Here is an 18,939-nt window from a genome sequence, read left to right on the forward strand (position 1 = left end):
AGGAAGTAGAAGCTTCCTATAAGATATTTATCACAAAAGGACCAGAAAGGTTTCATTTAATGAAACACTTCAAATTCAATGAAATACTTCTCTAAAGTAGGACAGATGGAAGATGATTTGAGCAATTTCAGTTAACCTTGGCTTTTCATTCTCTGTGTCCTATCTTGAGTGTAGAGTGTATAGCGTACGTTTTATGTGGTTGTGTCTTTGCTGCATTGTTGTTCGAGGTTTCTCTGTGTGAGAATCTTACTTCTGAGTCTTGTTCCAGCAAGTGACATCTTCTCTTTACCTTGATGTGTTTTGGTCTTGGCATTTCTCCTATACATAATAATGTAATTGTTATGGCGAATTGATCTGGTGAATGTGGGACCAAAGAAGTTCATTTTTCTGTAAGAGAGAGGAACTTTAGACCAACCCTATTTTCTAGGCCAATCCTCAATCAGTGCCTCATTAAGCCATATAATATCCCTACCAGGTAGACTTCTGGTTCTGCCTAAATACTGCTGATGAACAGGAACTCACTGTTGCCCAAGCTACATTTCTACATTCAGCCTTTGATCCTAGACCTGACTTCTGAGGTCAGATGAAACAGATTAATATCTTCTATATGAAAGTCCTCTAAAACATTTAAAGTCTGCTAACATATCCTTCCCTCTCCTCTCTCATTTTCAACTGTTATTTACCCCTGGGCTGCATATCTCCAGCTTCTTTAACCACTTGCTTCTTGGAGACGTATTGAATCTTCTCCCTTCCTTGAATGCTGTCCTTTGGATATTTGATACATTGTCTAGGTCCATCTTGGAAAATGGAACCCAACCAGAACCAGAACTACAGGTTTGGGGCTAGTAAACCACAGTTAAGCTGATCTACCTGTTACCTTTCTTAGTTTTCACCCTGTGTTTGTCCCAATCGAGCCCAAAATTGTATTTCTTTCTTTGTTTTTTTACATTTACATTTACCTTTTACTGTCTGTTGGCTCACTGAACCTTAAGACAATTGAAGCCTAGTTCTACCTCCATTTTTTATGCAGTTTTTGTATTTTTATTTGTTTGGTGGAGGGCAGGAATGGTTATTAACTGTGTGGCTTAACATTTGTCCTATCTCCTTCTTAGATTTAATCTATCATGTCAGCATGTTATATTCCATTTAGAGTCTAATACCATCTAAAATAGACATTGTGAAGCAGTTGCCTGCTAATTCAGATCCAACTCAGAGACATAGATTGGCCTGCACAGCATTAAAAGTTTTAATTCAACATATAAAAATTAAAGAGGTTTCACATAAAAACGTATATTTCTGTCTTCTTATAAAAAGAGAATGTACCTGGTCACACACAAGCTTATTCCCACATGGAAACAGTTGGCAGAGCTGAGCAGCGGTTGCCCCTTTTAGATGGAACTTATGAATTCCTGTCCTCCACTACTACTACTGGTCTTATTTCCCATACCTCTGAAGTCCATAGTATGTCCTGTTACTTCCCCTTCACTGGGATCAAATGCTGGTAATCATCATATTTAAGTATTGTTTTTCTTTTAGTAGAGAAAATAGTTCTCTTTTTTCCATGACACTAGCAATAGTTAGAAGATGAAAGGTAGAAGAGGATTCATCTATGATCAACTCAACTCCTTTACATTAGCTGCCAGGTAGTGGGGAGCTGGCTAGTGCTGGCTTAGGAAATCTGATTATTAATATTCAGGAATTTTGCCAGCAGTCACAACCATTGGTAGCTCAGAATCTTGGTAGCTTGGAATCCGCCATGGTTGGGGTATTTCCACCAGGGAAATCAGCAAACACTTTAAATCAGCACTCACATTGTCCCCCTGCCAGGGTACTAGCACATGACTACCAGTAGGTATTTGAGTTTATGATCGCTGAGCTAAACTACTGATTATTCTTTATTGATCAGTGGGTTTAGTATGATTTGGCAATCTGATCATCATGCCACACCCATATTTTACTTCCATATGTCATTAATAAAAATATTGAGTAAGACTAGACCGAAAAAGAGCCCTTGGCATAAGATAGCCATTAAGCGGTGATCTTTACATGTGGTTGTTCAACAGGTTCTCAACAAAACTCCTATACTGCTATGCTTCCAAAAGATTGCAACTCACTTTTGGCTTACAGAAATCTAATAGGAGCATATATACCTGATCCAGAAATTCACATCCTTACTGTAGGGGTTTAAGTCATTAGATTTCAGGTGTATGTTCTTAACAATTTAATTATGTTTAAAATCTGGTTAGTAGTGTAGTGAATAACTGGTATTGCTACAAAATTGCATTGAGAAGGTAATAGGATTGAATTTCTACACAAGTTGACACTCAATTAAAATTTCCATATATCCAATGAGTGAGCCAGCTCTTAGCCGGGGAGCTAGAACAAATGCCTTCCTCCTAAGCGGATCACTTCAAAACAGGCAAAATTTGTAATAAAGCCAAATCAAGACTCCATGCATCAACTAGAACTTGAGTTTGGCTTACAAATACAGATCAAAAGCAAGAAACAGACCAGGAAGCACCCACGATATTTCCTCCTTAAATTCCTCTATTTTTTTTATTGACACTGGAGGAAAAATAACACATTAAAACCTCCTTACTGAATTACTGTTCTAAACCCATAGATCCATGGGGCTTGTTCAGCTAAAAGCCACAACAGACTTTGTAATGCAATGATGTAATCTTGGCTTTGTGTCATTTATATTCAACCTAAAAAAAAACAATTTTCCTGAATAGACAGGCTGACAACAATATTGTTCGGTGTGGGTTTTTATTTGGATTCTTTCCAAATGGTTCACATGCCTTCACAGTAACACATCATGCCTGCTTACATTTTTTGCCTGAATTCCAAAAGTTTTCCCTTTTTACTAGCTTTCTGTTTTTCTTTTAAGGCCTCAGTTATGTTTGTAAAACTAACCAGCTTCACCACAAAATTAGGATGTATCTTGCAGAGTGCATTCATTTTACTTTTTGCATATTTTTCCCGAGGTCATGTCAAGGTTAGTTTGAATTCCATCCTACATTAAGACTTCTTTCACAGCTATTTAGCTCGGCAGCCTACTCCCCGCTGGGGTCTGCCCCTTGGGCACGTCAAAGCTTCAGACCTGACAAATCACACACAGATGAAGCTGTACAGTTTTTTAAACAGTTTCATCAGTAACTTTTTTTTCCGTTTTCACTATCCTTCTTCGTATTGAGACTGTTTTTTCTCTGAATTACCATTTCAGGAATGTTGATTTCTATTTCAGACAGTTTGTTTTTACATGAGAGTTGCAAGCTAGCAATATTATTTATTTCATAGTAAATCATACTAATAGCCTTCTAGTCACCAAGATTACAGACTGAGAGACCTGCAAGACCATTTCTGACTAGTATAACTGTTAATTCCATTGCTAAAATCTATTTGTAGTAGGAAGCTTGATGTTGGAAAGTTAGCATTACCAGACTCTACCAGAATAAAAAAATGTCAACCATAAAAATGCATCGAGCTTATAACATATTATATGTTGAGCCTGAAAATGTTCCTCAAATGGTTTGGAATATGCTCTTATCAGTATTTTAGCAAATTGTGAAACTAATGGTGCAACTCCGTTTCCTGTTTAATTGATGAAGTTAAAATGCTTGGTTGCTAATGAGTGTATTAGCAAACAATGTCCCCTTTTCAGGCTTAAGTAGATCAGGATTTTTTTTTTTAAAGCAGCTTACTGTCCTTATTTTTATATAATGAAAAATATTGACTGCCACAAAATTGCTAGATCAACTGAAGAAATGGTGTAATTATTGCTGTAGAGTCATTTTGACAATGTCAAACGACCAGATTATAGTTTTTAGTTCTCACACTAGAAAATTGTTATTTTGTTTTGCAGACACAGGCTTTTCATTACATTTTCGTTCAGGACAAACAACACCTGAAGATCTTAACTGCAGACTAAGCATAAATCTTAGAAGTGATGGGGGAAATAATTTGAATGGTTCTCTCCTCAGTCCTCTTTTGCAGTTAGCTCAGTATGAAAGTATCCAGCAAAGACTTCTATAAAAGGTTGCTTGGTTGAAACTAATTAAAGACAGGTCTACACAGAAAAAGAAAAGAAAAGGGGATCAAAGGAATTACATTAGGTGTCAGGATGCTTGGGGCGATATTTTATTTAGATTTTTGTAATTCTAATTCAGGAGAACACTAAATTCTGAAAGTATCCTTTTGTGCCATAATTCCATATTTGCATTACTTTTGCAAATAAGATACATGTCAACAGGCAAACATCTTGAAGAAATCATTTCGGCATTGGCGTATTAACACATTATGGTGAAAAGAGAGGCTTGTGGTTTTCACACAGTGCATTTTAGTCTTCAATTAATGTGAAAGCACTACAATGCCTATGCAACTTCTCTTGCCTAGTGGTGCACCATTTATCATTGCAGTTTTACATTGACCTTGACACCCACTTCATTAGAATAAAGATTGTCTACCATTTAGGTTACATTGTTCCTCTGCACAGAGACCCCATGCAAATTTCTGTTCAGATAGAAGAGCTGCGAGGCTGTCAGAGGTCATCTGCATTAAATGATTGCAGCTATTTTCCAACTGCTTCTTTTCATTCTACTCAATTCAGGCTAGGAGGATCAATCAAGTCCTCTGCCTGAAACAGTGGGACTGCTGGGAATATAACTGTTTTTGGTAGTAGTGGGTATGCTCTAAACAGTATTAAATATTTAATATAAACTCATTAAAGGCCATGCAAAGGCTTCAGAACAATATCAAATTGATAGAAAAATCTAAGGGGCAAGAGAAGCTTTTTCAAAATAAATAGAAGAACAATAATCAATTTTATAATTCTAAAGAGTTATAATTACAAGAGTTCTTAAACTTAGTAAATCTTTCCTAGAGGAGACTTTCCTTGCCCTTGATTTGGGCACAGAAGGGGCGAGACAGGCAGGCTTGGGGTTCTTAGTCAGTATTTTGCATGAAACTGGCATGGAAAGTTTTTCAGTTATTGGTGTTTTTATTTTTGTTCCATAATAATGAATTCTGTTCTGGGTATTTATTTAAAAAGGCTTAGGTATTTGTTATGTAAAAGAAATGATTGGGGAAATAAGTTGCCAGGTTTCCTACTTAAGTTTTCTGAGTGATATAATTGGAATTAAATTATTAATGGGAGATACTTTAAAAAAGATTGTTTTATGATCTTCTATTAGGGAATTTGCAATTCATTTTAATATTTGTAGTTTGATTTATATTAAAGATAATGCAATCTATGTCCAATTAACAATACATGGCCAATGTAATGTGATTTCCAGATCATGCAAATGGAATAAGCTAGAAGAAGGGGGGAAACTCAATTCTTAACCTCAGATGTAATTTGCTGTGCGAGTTCTGGCAATTTTAAATGACATTGCACTTTTTAATTTTTTTCCAAAGGCTCAGCAGCAAATTTATCCCAATCAAGAAAGCCTATTATTAATTTACAAGGACAATTGTAGGAGTCTTTATAATTTCTCTGTGCAATTATTCACCATAAATTGCTAAGGGTAAAATACAAGGAGCTTGCGCGAAATAACGACTGTTATTTGTCTTGGGCTTGAACCCTCTTCCTCAGTCTTGAACACCTTTTCCAAAGTGTTGGTGATATTAGCTCCATGTGAAACATCACTTGCATTGTGAGCTGCCGGACACTGGGGTTCTGAAAAGGGGGCAGCACAAGAGCCGCTGCAGAGGCGACACTGGCCTCTAGCAGATTCCTGCACTAGGCTTGTACAGCTGAGCCATGGACCCTGGACTTTCATACAAAAAGACTCTTTGTTTACCACTGAATGGCATTAGGCATGGACTTGCTGAGGGGCCACCATGAAGCCTCCCATGAGGAGGGCAAACACTAGCCAGAAAACACAATATGAGAGTCACAGACAGACATATCCTTGCATTTTGGTGCAAAAATGCATATTTACACACATAATTCTCCCAGTAGTTTGGGGTTTTGGTGTGTTCTTAGCATATGCTTTCTGGTTGATAGACTAAAAAAATTTTTTTTTCTCTGTGTGTTTTCTCTGTCTGTCTGCCTGTCTGTCTCTCTGTTGTGCACTTATGGGAAAGTGGATTATGCTGAATATATAGGTGTTTGTGGTATTACTTTGCACTGGGAAAGATATTCAAATATATTATTATTAGATCTGTCATTCTAATAATGGAATCATTTTCCTTGCTTTAACTCTTCCTAATATAAAGTCACATAAAGCCCAGTTAAAATGTGATGTAAGAGGTAAATACTCAAACCCTGAAGTCCCTGCATCTGACAGCCCTCTTCTAATAATTGAGAACATTCTTTAGTTTAATTCTTATGTTTCTCGTAGCCAAAACTTCACTCTCCTCTCAGCAATGTCTGGTGTCTTTTCAGCATAACCAACAGAAGCACCATACAAAAGTCTTACAATGGATGTCTTAATCTCTCTGTGTGCTTTTAGAGCATTATTTTGAATTCCATCATGCTGCCTTTTTTCTTTCCTCTTCTGAAGTTTTATTACAACAGCAGAATTCCCAGGGAGCTTTGGGGGCAAGGTTCACGTAATATAGCCCTGAAGTTTTGCTTAGGTGGAATCCATCCCCCAATCCCAGCCATCTTTTGATGATCTTTCTATTTCAAAAAGATTCACTGGGTAGAGTCTTACAGCATTAGCTGTAGGTAGTTTATTTTTTATTTTTTTTATTTACTAGACAGTGAGCATCGACAACGCTTTCATGATGCTTTCTTTCTCTGACCTCACAGTGACAAGGCATCATGTTCTTTAACATTGAGGGAGGCAGAAAAATGCTTGAGTTGCTCAATGTGTGCCTTCTATACCAGTTTCAAAATGGCTTATTCTTCTGGTTTCCATGGTGACAATTAACACTGTTTCAAGGCATTGTTCCAGTCTCCATTTGGGCAGAATTTTCGGTGTGATTTTTAACAAAAAAAAAAAAAAAGAAAAAAAAGGAAAAAAAAGGGTTTTAGGAGGGAAAAAAGCCTTTAGCACAACTGTCAAAAAAGTTATCTCAATCAGGTTTTCCTGCATTTTTAATTATATTTACTTCAGAAATCCTTGTTTTTGCTGGCTTTGTTTTATAATTCAGTTTTAGCATTTGTGCTTTCAGAAAGTAAACACTAAACAAGAATTGTCTAAAACTTTATTTGATTCCTAGTTAAAACAGCGGGCTAGTGTTTGTGGTTATTTTTAAGCCTGTTTTAAAGTTTTCTTTATATCTCTCTCTATACACTCAGGAGTAGCGTTTAGAATAAGAGTGGGCTGTGTCTTTAATTTAGACCATTCACGTATCTATTAGGAGGCTTCATGAGTCAAAATTGAATTGGCCAAGCAAATACACTTAATAATGTAAATATGCCCTTTCAATAGAGTATATTTTATTTTTGACTAGACAGAGAAGTCCACTGCAGGTGCTGTGGGGAAATTAAATACTGGATGCTTATTGACTTTAGCACCCAAGAAAAGCCATCTAACTTTAACTTTGCTAATCTCATTTTTGGCTATTGAAGAGTGGTCCATATCAAAACATCCCCGGACTACAGGACACAGTGGGGCAGTCTCTGCTCACTCACTGCTGTGGGTGGAATGAATATGAAGATTAAATTATCTTCTCACCATGGGATAAAGTAGCCCTACTTAATAGGATGACCAAGAACTGATAGAGCTGGCAGTGGATTCTCCCCGTCTAATGCTTCTGAAAAGATGTGGGAGACAGAAGAGGAAAACCATACTAGCATCAAAAAATATATAACTCTTATGGAATTATTACATATGCAGCTTGAGGCCCTAAATCATATCTGATTCAACCTTCAGAGTGCTTCAGAAATTAAAATAAATACTTTCACCTTAAATTACGTGACATTCTAGTGCCTTTCTCGCACATGCCACTACATCTAACAATTAGCTGGGTTCTGTTAGCTTTTATAGTTTGAAGGCATTGTCCATCAATCACATCTTTCATCAAGCTGTTTATACAGTGGGTTACATGGTGACAAAGACAGAGAGCATACATAAGACAAGCTTTTTTTTTTTAATATAATAACCTTTTATAATTGTTGCAGTGACTACTTGTAGCACATTTCACAGAGAACAGTATCTTATTATGTCTAAAATGAAATTGTTTTTCATATTTTTATTACCACAAGACTCTCGTGTATATAGGACACTCCTAAACTGTCCTCTTTCTTGATTGATCTGCTGTGTAAGAGGTGTTCAAAGTTGAAGCCAAGGAGGGGGATGAGCTTGTCTTAAGTGAAAGTGATAGCTGGTCCAGGCTGTTCCCAGGTGGCTTGGCTGGAGGACTCCCTCTGTCAATTAGTGCACGTAGGGTAAGCGAAAGACTTCAATAGGATTCTCCTGCCTGCCTGAAATGCTGGTTCCCCAATATTATTGTAAAGAAGTCTTACCAAATTAATTATGTAAATCTCTGTCAGCAGTATCAGCTTTAGATGGGTATCTGATTATGTAAAGCAGATTGCCCTCTCCTCCAATCATCACTCGGAGAAATAAAACACCGTGTAGGCTTCTAGAATACTTGTTGAGTTTTGAGTCCAGAAAACTCGATTGGACAGTGTGTTTTCTAAGTACTGAAGTAACGTGGTCCTGGTAATTGCCTGCCATTAGAAAACACAATCAGAATTTCCCATGTATCACAGGCCAAATTCTGAAAGAGCTCTGAAGCAACCCTTAATTTTTTTCATTATGCAGATTCATGTAATTTTGGATACTCTGACACCCTGATCAGCATTAATTAATACTATGAAATGCTTTAAATCACCTTATTTAAAACATTTTGTTCTGTGATCCACAAATGACTAACATTTGGAGGCGTTTACATAATACAAATGATGTGCCTGTTTAGTGTAAATGAAAGATTAAAATATGAAACTAAAAGTATGCAAACATATGCGCCCAAATGCTGCAGATCTATTAACCAAAACAGGGATTTCACACCTTCTTTTATTTAAGCTGCTTCCAATTGTATTTAATTTGGGATCTTATGTAATACATGCTTTCAGGGTGAATAAAATCACCCAAGTGCCTGGGCATGTTTTGAACTTGCCGATTTGCTACTTTGCTCAGACAAAAGCTTTTCTTATTAGATCCGATAAAGCCCTCAGCTTAGTTAGGGCAATGGAGCAGTCCTATCAAGGATCTCAGGGACCTAACTTTTATGCTATGATGAAATAAGTTTTGGGATGGTCACTATATTTTGGAAATGTGCTAAAATTGTAAATATGTCTAATATTTTAACCAGAACCTGGTTTCCTACTTAGAGATGTTTTTTATGTGTACATTTAAAATCACAGGCATAGCATGTATATCTGTCCATAATATAGGACTTTCTATATCCAAATAGAGTTATTTGAAGAGAATCACCATGGTAACTGTCATATTAAATAGCACCTACATTATCTGTAGCAAAACATCTTTTAGAAGAGAATCACTTGGCAGTTTGTTAGAATACAATATATTCATATATTGTGGGAGAGGGTTCTATATAGTCAATTGTGATGTTTGGAAACATTTTACAATAATCAATAAGGAAACATAGATTTTTAACCATTGCCAAAGCACTGGTTTTCTTTTGCCTCTCCATATGTACTTCTTCTTCAAGCTCAGAGTTTTTAAGTAAAAGAAGAAAGAAAAATCTTAACTGAGAAGTCAGAGAACTTATAGGATGAGAAGGAAGTCACACAATCTTTAGGGATCATTTTATTTGTAACCCTCTGAGTCTGATCCTTTGAGGGCAAAAATGAGAGACGGGCAGCACTCTGGAGCCAAAAGTTGACCAAAATTAACTGCAATATTAAATCACCCTAGACCAGGTATTTTCCTATTTGGAATATTTTAAATTAAAGATCAAATATGTGTGTAAACTTTAGTTTAAAAAGACATAAATCATAGTCAACTAAATGAACATCCAACTAAATACCATGGGTGTTCATGTATGTGTGGGTAATACATATTTTTAACTATTTTTGGCAATATCTCTTCACTACTTAAGTTACTTAGGTTTAGTCTCCCCATAAATATTATTGGAAACAAAAACTTTTAACACCCATGAGCATCACTAACCCTGTGCTCAAAGATTTGCTAAGAACACCTCTCTCCCTAATGATACATCTCTCTTTCTTCTCGTTTTAGCGATACAGTGTGGAAATGTCCATCAGGGACCTGAAAAAGACAGAGCTGCTTAGTAAGGTTGAAGCTTTGAAGAAAGGTGGCGTTTTACTACCAAATGATCTCCTTGAAAAAGTGGATTCAATTAATGAAAAATGGGAACTGCTTGGGGTATTTGCATTTTTATTACTGTTTGTAGGTTATGTGTACACTTTTTGTGTAGTGAAGTATTTTATCTGTCTGATTTCTAATTTGAGGCACAAATATCTCTCTCTTTCAATTCACAACCTACATTTCAAACAAGCTATTCATGCTATTATGGGGGAAAAAAACACAGCTTTTCCTCTTCTGTTGATTTTTTTTTTTTTACTCTGAGCTTGTCTCCTCTCAGATTTTAATAATTTTGGTCCTTTAATACATAAAAAAGTAAGTAAAATATGCCATGTATTATGGGTATGCACCAAGTCAACTATAATACAGTATATCTGATATACACTGACTGTCATGCTTGAATGGATGTTAATAGAATTTATTCTGAAGGTACATGTTAGAGACATCCACTGTTTAACTATTTACTGTACCCTTCAGATGAAAAGTGGAGTTGTCACTATTGCTTTCAAGTCACACTAAAGCCACCAAAACAAAGATGCAAATTGGACCCAAATCTGAATTGCAGAATTAAATTGACTTCTGTTTTGTGCCTCAATTTCCAGCTCACTTTTAACGAAAGCAAAAAAAAAAAAGTTTCATGTAATTCATTTCACGCAATGATGGGCTGGGTCTCAGCCAAATACTGAGATGCAAGAATCTGGCAAAAAGGCAATATAGAGATTCTGTTACCCAGAGATCAGGATGGCACTGTGACGAGACAGTACTGTCCTTTTGTTGGAAAACAGCTGAGAGAGAGAGGTTAAACTGTATTTTTTCATCAGCTTCTCTCCTAAATTGCCTTCACTTCAAATCAAGGGTAAGCTAAATTTGTCAATTACTTAAATGATTAATTATAACAGCTAAGTATGGGTGGTGTCAGTTATGGAGCCTAATTTTGCATGCTTTCCATTTCCTGACTGTTTTTTGGGTAATTTTTAAAGAAATAATACTCAAAAAATATTTTGAATAAAAAGCTCTCCATGTACCTTGGTGACTTGGAGGAATGCCAGTGTTCAGTTTCTGCCATGCTTAATCTAGGTGATTAAAAAACTGCAAGTTTAAATCCTCGCTTTCTCATCTAAATTCACTACACTCTGCACTAGTAGAAAGTAACTTAAAACGTTAAAAGTTGTGACTCTGACCTATTGTTACTTTATTTTTTAATAGTAATTAATGGCTTTCACATTAGAATACGGTGATTTAAACCAGAGCCCACTAAATTGTACAGAATTCATTGATCTCATACAGTAGAAATGTGGTTTGTGTCTGACATTTTAAAAGGTTGTTTACTGAATGAGAGCAACTCTATGTGCTTATAGATAAAGCTATGGTCTGTTTATATAGAAATAGGACTGTATCTATTTCTAATTTGATATTGGGTTGTCGGAAAAGTTATGACGCATTTTTGCAAAAAAACATAGAAAAAGTATGTCATGACTTTTCCGACAACCCAATAAATAGCTAATCCTAATCATTTTTGAAAATGTTTGAAGTATTGCTTTCTCAACAAAAAATTTTTGATTAACATAATATTTAAAAAATGAAACAGAATATTTGGTTATCCTTTATGAGTCAGACACCTTAACAACGGTTGCCATTTTGACAAAAAAAGAAATAATAATTTGAATACAATATGCAGAGTTTTGTAATGATTTAGGGGGAAAGAAGGGTGGAGGGAAGATTTTTCACAAAACCTGTGCCACACCAACACCACCAGGCATACTGCTTTAATTGGCATGATTACATTTTAATTGGCATGAAAAAAATTTAAGGACAAGGATTTTAACTTCTAACAATAGTAAAATAGAGGGATATGGTTTTTAATATTACTTTCATCTAAGGTGAACAGTGTGGAATGGAAATACATTAGAATGAAATGTCAGTGGTGCGTACAGTTTAATCTGTGAAATTTTGTCCCCTGTGCTGCATATTACTCTGTCTCAATTGCATATTAAACAACCCTATCAAGGCAGGCATTGGCATCTGCTGTGCTGACACAAATTGTGAATTAAATGAAATTGATGTCCTCTGTCGTATATTTATGAAGACGGACCATTCTCTGAAGTATTCTGTTTATGAAGAATTTATGATTGCAAACTGTTCCAGAACAAAAAAGTGGCAATAAATTCTTTTTTGTGACCCTACCCTCCAAGGGCATTGATTTCACCTCCTGCTGCTACTTTTGTTACAGCATAAAAACAATAGCTAAATCTGGATCCCACTGAGGGTCTTCAAATTATCAATATTTGCACCATGAAAATATAAGGGGGTTGGCAAGAGAGGCTATTTTTCTGTTGCGATCTCCTAAAGATATTATTTACAGAGCCCTACACAGCAGATGAATGTTTGTTGACTTAATTTTATTTGTGTTTTGAAGCTTATTTTTGTAGGTTTAATTCATCATTATGGATGAACTCCTACTGATTCTCCAAAGAGAGTGTTTTCTATCAAAAAAAAAAAAAGGAAAAAAAAGCCCTCCCCGGCTGCACCTTCATGATATAGTAGTTAACCTAAGAAGGCTTCTAACATAGTGGATTGGGACTTATTTTAACATATACACTGGCAAGTCTAGCATCCACAAATGCACAGTGGAAAGAATTGTGGGGTTGAACATCTTCCAAGTCAGGTAAAATCAGCAACAGCACCAAGGAGGCTAGCCCTTCCTAAAAGCCTTCCATTACATGGTTTGGGGAATTGTACTAAACAAAACAAAAATTGGAATGTAATTCTCCATGCACAATCTACTCTTGGCTTCTTTAGTGTATTGATTAAACTCAGACTTCTATCTCTTGAAAATGTTATGCAGAGAATTTTTTACTATAAACTCCCATCGTGAGAATTCAAATGAATTTTTATCAGCGTCCATGGTAAACTTTTAGGTCCAAACTCCTTTCTGTTAATGGAAATTATAAGTGAATGAGGTCTTCTTTAAGCCTCTAGTGGTCATCAGAACAACGCACATTGCTGAAGAATTCGAATCCTCAATGGAACACTGAGCTAATTTGAACTGAATATCATTCTTGAGGTGGTAGGTGTGGCCAGACACTTTTCAGGCGGGTCCTGTTACCAGCCAAACTGTGATATGTTTTTGTTATCTAAGCTAATCTATGTTTTTGTTGTTTTGTTGGCTTTTTTTTTTGGTGTTTTGTTTTATTTTTAATTTGATGCATTAGAAAACCCTAGGAGAGAAGATCCAGGACACAGTGGCAGGGCACAGTGGGGCGGGTCCACGTGACCTGCTGTCTCCTGAAAGCGGAAGCCTGGTGAGGCAGCTGGAGGTCAGGATCAAAGAGCTGAAAGGGTGGCTGAGAGATACAGAGCTTTTCATCTTCAATTCCTGTCTGAGACAAGAAAAGGAAGGAACAATGAATGCTGAGAAACAACTGCAATACTTTAAGGTAATAAAAAAACAATCAAAGTTGATAAAAAGCTTTCTTTATGGTGGGGATGAAATATTTATCAAGTACATAAAGTATTATACCCATGTATCTGTGTATCACTGTGCACTTAAAGGTTTCCTTGAATTTATAGACACCCTCCACGTTTCTTATATGCCAACGCCTGTGTGTGTATAAAGATGAACATTAAGCATATCAAATACACATTGTATAGGGGAAATCTTGGCTGCTCGTGAGTTTTGTGCAACGCCTGTGGAGGAAGGGCTTTGATAAATTAAAAGCAGACTGGCAAACCCTAAAGATTACTGAGGATTTTGAAAGGCAAGCCTAAAGGTTCTATAAATAATGTGGCTAAAAATACTTCCATACATTGTCTGATAAAAGCACATGATTTAATTGAAGACCATCAATGCTAGCAAAAGGAAACCTAATTTTCACACAAGACAGAATCACCTATTCATGGAGGGAAGAAACAAAGTAAAAGAGGTTCCTAAATTGGAGGCGTGGTCCATCGTGGACAAATGCCAGCCTTAGCGACACAGCTGTATGTGTGTTCATTGTATGACCATGAAGAAGAAACATTCCCTGTTTGTTTCCATGGTTTACACAGTATCTATTAAAAAGCAGTTTAAAATTCAATTTTTTCTCTTACTGCCTATGCTAGCCTTATACTGCTCCAACCCTCTTATAGAGGCAGTGATTATTTGGTCCTGGCTGGCATCCGCCCGAGGCTTTGGGGTTGTAGAATATGAATTCAGGAGCAAGAAGCCTTCTGATGGGAAAAGTGTTAAAGGAGAGAAGGGGGAAAACCAAGAGGAAAGAACCTCTTGGGACCACACAGCTGTTTCTTCTCAAGGCCTCCCAGGACCAGTTTTTATTCATCTCACACCCTCCGCCCTGCAACCTCCCAGCAGTCTGTCAGAGAATTGTCATAGCCACACGTGGTTGGTTCCCCTTCCCTCTGCCAGACAGGCAGGCTCTCCTAGCTCACCCGCATTGTCCAAGAGGAAGCACCCTCAAAGGTGAGACCACAGGACTTTCCAATAAACTGTGTTACACACCTACACATTAATTTGGTTAAAAACCTCCTCTTCTACCACTGCATTGACAAGACCAAACTTTGTCAGTTAAATGACAGCCTCTTGCCAAGGCAAATGAGTTTTACTGTCTAAAACCTAATATCCAGATGATGTGTTATTTCATCTGCACTTGTCTCACCCTAACGCCTGTTGCAGGGAGATGGAGTCTTCAGATGTTTTCCCTCGGTGTTATTTGAACTTAATAATATGTACCTTAGAAAACATCCTGATCATTTGTAGGCTGGGTGCTGTGAGATATTTTTTTTCTCTATAGAACCCATATTGCAGCATTAGTGAACTGGTTAATGGCCCCAGCCAGTTGTAGGACCGTGGTCATGTTTCTTGTATAATCCCTTGGTGCCTCAATTTCTTCATGTGAAATGGGATGCTGATAGTATTTATCCCACATGGTTATGAGTTCACATATAAAAAGTATTATTTCTACCTCCTGTAATGGTGCATTCATAAGGGATAGAAAACATTATAAGCCCAAAGATGTTAACATAATACTAGGAAACAATAACAAGAAGTTTGTTATTACAGTTACTTATATACCTACCTTCCTACCCACATACACAGAGATATCTGAAAAGAAGTTTTTTCACATTCACTTTTATTATACATGGAAACATGAGCAGTTCTGCATTAGTTTTGCCAAGGTTCCCAAAGGATGTTAGCTTTATGCTTTAGCTTTGTACTGTCTTATCAACATCATGTTCAGCTAGGTCCTGGTAAGAAATTTAAGTGCTTAAGGGACAGAGAGAAGTCTCTAGATTTCCAGATCATTAAATATTGTAATTCCTAGGAGTCCTAGTCATTTGCTAACACTTTCTAGTCACAAGGGGGATAAGTCACTGTACCTAATTCATTATTTACTGCACGCATCTTCAGGCCTAAAAGTAATCATAGAATTTTCATTTCAAAAGTACCAGAGATGAGCACATGCTTTTTGCTATTTTACTTCTTTTCTTCAAACATACTTTGTCCTTAGAGCCTTTTAATGTTTCTAGTGTCACTATTCATTAAACTAAATGCTTTTATACCCCACTGTTACTTATTTAGCTGTTTTTTTAAAAAATAATATAAGTATAGAGACTTTCCTACCCCAAACAAAAAGTAAGACCTTAAGGGTGATGTATACCCTGCCATATGGTTTCCCAGCCCTATCCCATCCTCTGCTCTCCTCACCTAAGGTAATCATGACCCCGAACCACATATTCTTTATTCCCTTGCTTTCCTTTGATAGGAAATATTATTTTAAATTTTAGCTGTGACTTTATTAAATTTTATTAAATTTTAGTTAAACGTTATTAAATGGTAATCATGTCGTACATTATTTTTAGGATTTCCTTTTCGATTTAATATTGTAATGCCAGTATTTATTCAGGTCATTGAATATGGCTGTAAATCACTGATTTTGACAATTGTACAATATTCCATTGTGAGTGAATATACGTATCTCATTTAATGCTAATAGCAGCCTGTGAAGTTGGTATTAGGATCCTGATTTTGCAGTTCTGGAAACAGGCACATGAAGGTTAAGTTTTGTATGTCCAAGGTCAATTAGGTTTTAAATCCAGGGATGTCTTACTCTAAAGTCCATTCTCTGAACCACTATGCAAAATTGGTATTTATTGATATTTACTGAATGTCCTTCCATGCTGGCGACTCAAGGGGAATAGCAGGGCATCCCCCTGCTCTTTGTTTTTTTCTGGTAGGGTTCTCAGTCACAGTCTTCAGCAATTTAGCCAGAATGGCAAATAGCTTCAGTTATTGATGACCTTGGGAGGTGAAAATATTTGTGTTTTGTTTTACATTTTTGTACTATATCAGCATACATTTTTTTGCCATGTGTCACTTTTTTTAATTAAAACTTTTCAAGCTTTCTTTGAGATTATGGAACTTGGATGATTTTCTTTATGACCAGAAACTCTAGTTCCTTCTAAAATTTTGACCTTGAGGAGTTTGATCAGATAAGTTAAGTAGATCTAACATGATAGCACTTTTTTTTTTTTAAAAAAAGAAAGCTGTATGCATGTCTGTTGGGATAAATGTCTTCCCTAGCCAGACTTTTAAATATTTCTGAGCTGTTTACTCTTTAGTGCTCAGTGTATGATTAATCAAGTGTTCTGTACATTACCACATTCATTGGAAGAATGAAACCAAATGTTTGTCATACAATAATAATGTCATGTTTGTAACTTGTCAAAACCATAATTGGTAAGCATATGCAAAGTAAAAACATTTTATTTACCACAAATTTAAAGAACAGATACCTTCTGCCTTTCTAAGTGATAAAGGTGCTCAGATAGGAAAGTTATTAAGAACCTTTCCATGTGGGTAATTTTTGTTATATTCTGCATCTTGCGGGTTCCCAAATGTCCCCTGCCATCATTGGTCACACAGAGGACAGGCTTTATCTATAGAGTTTAGCTTTATGATTCTCCATTCTCTCAAATCTCAGGCTTTTAACAGGTTGAATTCCTTTCTATGATACACAGAGTAATGATAGACGAGCCGCAATGCCCTCCCCAGGAGAATGGGGAGGGTGGGGGCTGTATATAAAAAGTAAAACCCATCGCTTTGTAGACACAACTGCTTCCCTCTCAGAGCTTGGTTTGGGTTGAGAGAAAGGATCTGGATCTTAAGTTTTCAGAAAAAAGAGGAAAAGCAATTGTGAAATGTATTCTTTTTCTTTAAGGCAGGGAAGGTGATAAATGTGGGATTAGACACAAGGCAAAAGTCTACCTAAGAAAGAAAATGTCAAAGCCCAGCATAGGGAGAGACATGAAGGTGCGAACCTAAGAGCCCTGGTACGGAAATGCAAAGTTGTCAAGGAGTGAACACACCGGGACAACCAAATGTGGAGAGCGCATCAGAGATTTAACGAGGCCAGTTGGGAAAGGGCCCCTTAGAGCTGTGTGTGCGGCTTCAACGCCATTGGCTGGAAAGCACTCCTGTAAAGATGACCCCTCAGAGAGAAAATAAAAGAATTACTTAAGCATAATGTTCCTTGTACCCCATAACCAAAGTCATTATTCTAAAGACTCAAATTGGGGAGAAATTATCCATTACAAGCTAAAGGACGCTGTCCCACTGGACTGGGCCTAGAACCAGCCTCAGAAAGACAAGGTTAGACCTGCCAAGAGGCTCTGTCATCAAAGAAGGTAAATGAGTGGAGTGGATTTGGTAATCTCGTCAACGCTTAGCAATGTGCTTAGCAATTTAAATTTGAGCAAGCACTTTTATGTGTGTTATTATACTTAAACCTTACACTAATTCTGTAAGTTTAAAACGTGATCACCTTCTTATGTGTGTTTTTATTTATTTTTATGAATGAAGAATTTAAGATGTGGAAAAGTTCATGTAACTTGTTTGACTCCACACAGAAATTGGCAGCAGAAATAGAGCAAAAGCCATGGTCTTTTGAGTTCAAATTCCTGTAGTCTCCTGTCCTGTCATTCACTGACCCTTCAAAATAAACATTGGAACCTTGCTTTACTCTAAATCAAGCGTTGCCAAACATATTCTGTAAAAGGCCAGATAACACAATCTCTGTTGCAATTACTCAACTCTGTTGTTGTAGCTTAAAAGCAGCCACAGACAATATGTAAATGAGTAAATATAATGTGTTTAATAAAACTAATTTACAAAACCATTTATAAAAGCAAGCAACGGGCAGGATTGGGTCCATGGACCTTGGTTTCCTGACTGTGCTCTATATTACAAAAATTATCATAAACATGGAAATGGTTATTGTCTGCGTTTCCTTTAAGGAAAGGAGGCCATACTAGAATTTCATTAGGAAGACAAAATGTTATTTTTTTTAGAATTTTTTATTTTATTTTATTGGGGAATTGGGGAAGGGAACAGTGTTGGGGAATTGGGAAAGGGGAACATTGTGTTTTTCCAGGAGCCATCAGCTCTAAATCAAGTTGTTGCCCTTCAGTCTCAGTTGTGGAGGGTGCAAGCTCAGCTCCAAGTCCAGTCGCCGCTTTCAATCTGGTTGCTGGGGGTGCAGCCCACCATCCCATGTGGGAATCAAACCATCAACCTTGTTGCTAAGAGTACGCTCTCTAACCAACTTAGCCATCTGGCCCCCTGTTGGCAGCTCAGTGGCAGCTCAGCTCAGGTGCAGGTCACTGGCTCATGTGGGAATCAAACTGGCAACTCTGT

At 36.8% G+C, this 18,939-nt stretch overlaps 1 protein-coding gene across 6 annotated transcripts in view; it reads left to right on the forward strand.

The window, feature by feature from the left end:
- The window catches only part of AKAP6 (A-kinase anchoring protein 6), a 473,754-nt gene that overhangs the window by 373,090 nt on the left and 81,725 nt on the right, over window positions 1-18,939 (forward strand). For all 6 annotated transcript variants that reach the window (XM_019656775.1, XM_019656773.1, XM_019656770.1 and 3 more), the window contains 2 exons: window positions 10,161-10,307; window positions 13,460-13,684. In XM_019656775.1, coding sequence (XP_019512320.1) covers window positions 10,161-10,307; window positions 13,460-13,684 — 372 coding nt within the window. The remainder of the gene's footprint in view (window positions 1-10,160; window positions 10,308-13,459; window positions 13,685-18,939) is intronic.

The sequence above is a fragment of the Hipposideros armiger genome, unplaced genomic scaffold (genome assembly GCF_001890085.2).
Source record: "Hipposideros armiger isolate ML-2016 unplaced genomic scaffold, ASM189008v1 scaffold_265, whole genome shotgun sequence".
Taxonomy (NCBI): domain Eukaryota; kingdom Metazoa; phylum Chordata; class Mammalia; order Chiroptera; family Hipposideridae; genus Hipposideros; species Hipposideros armiger.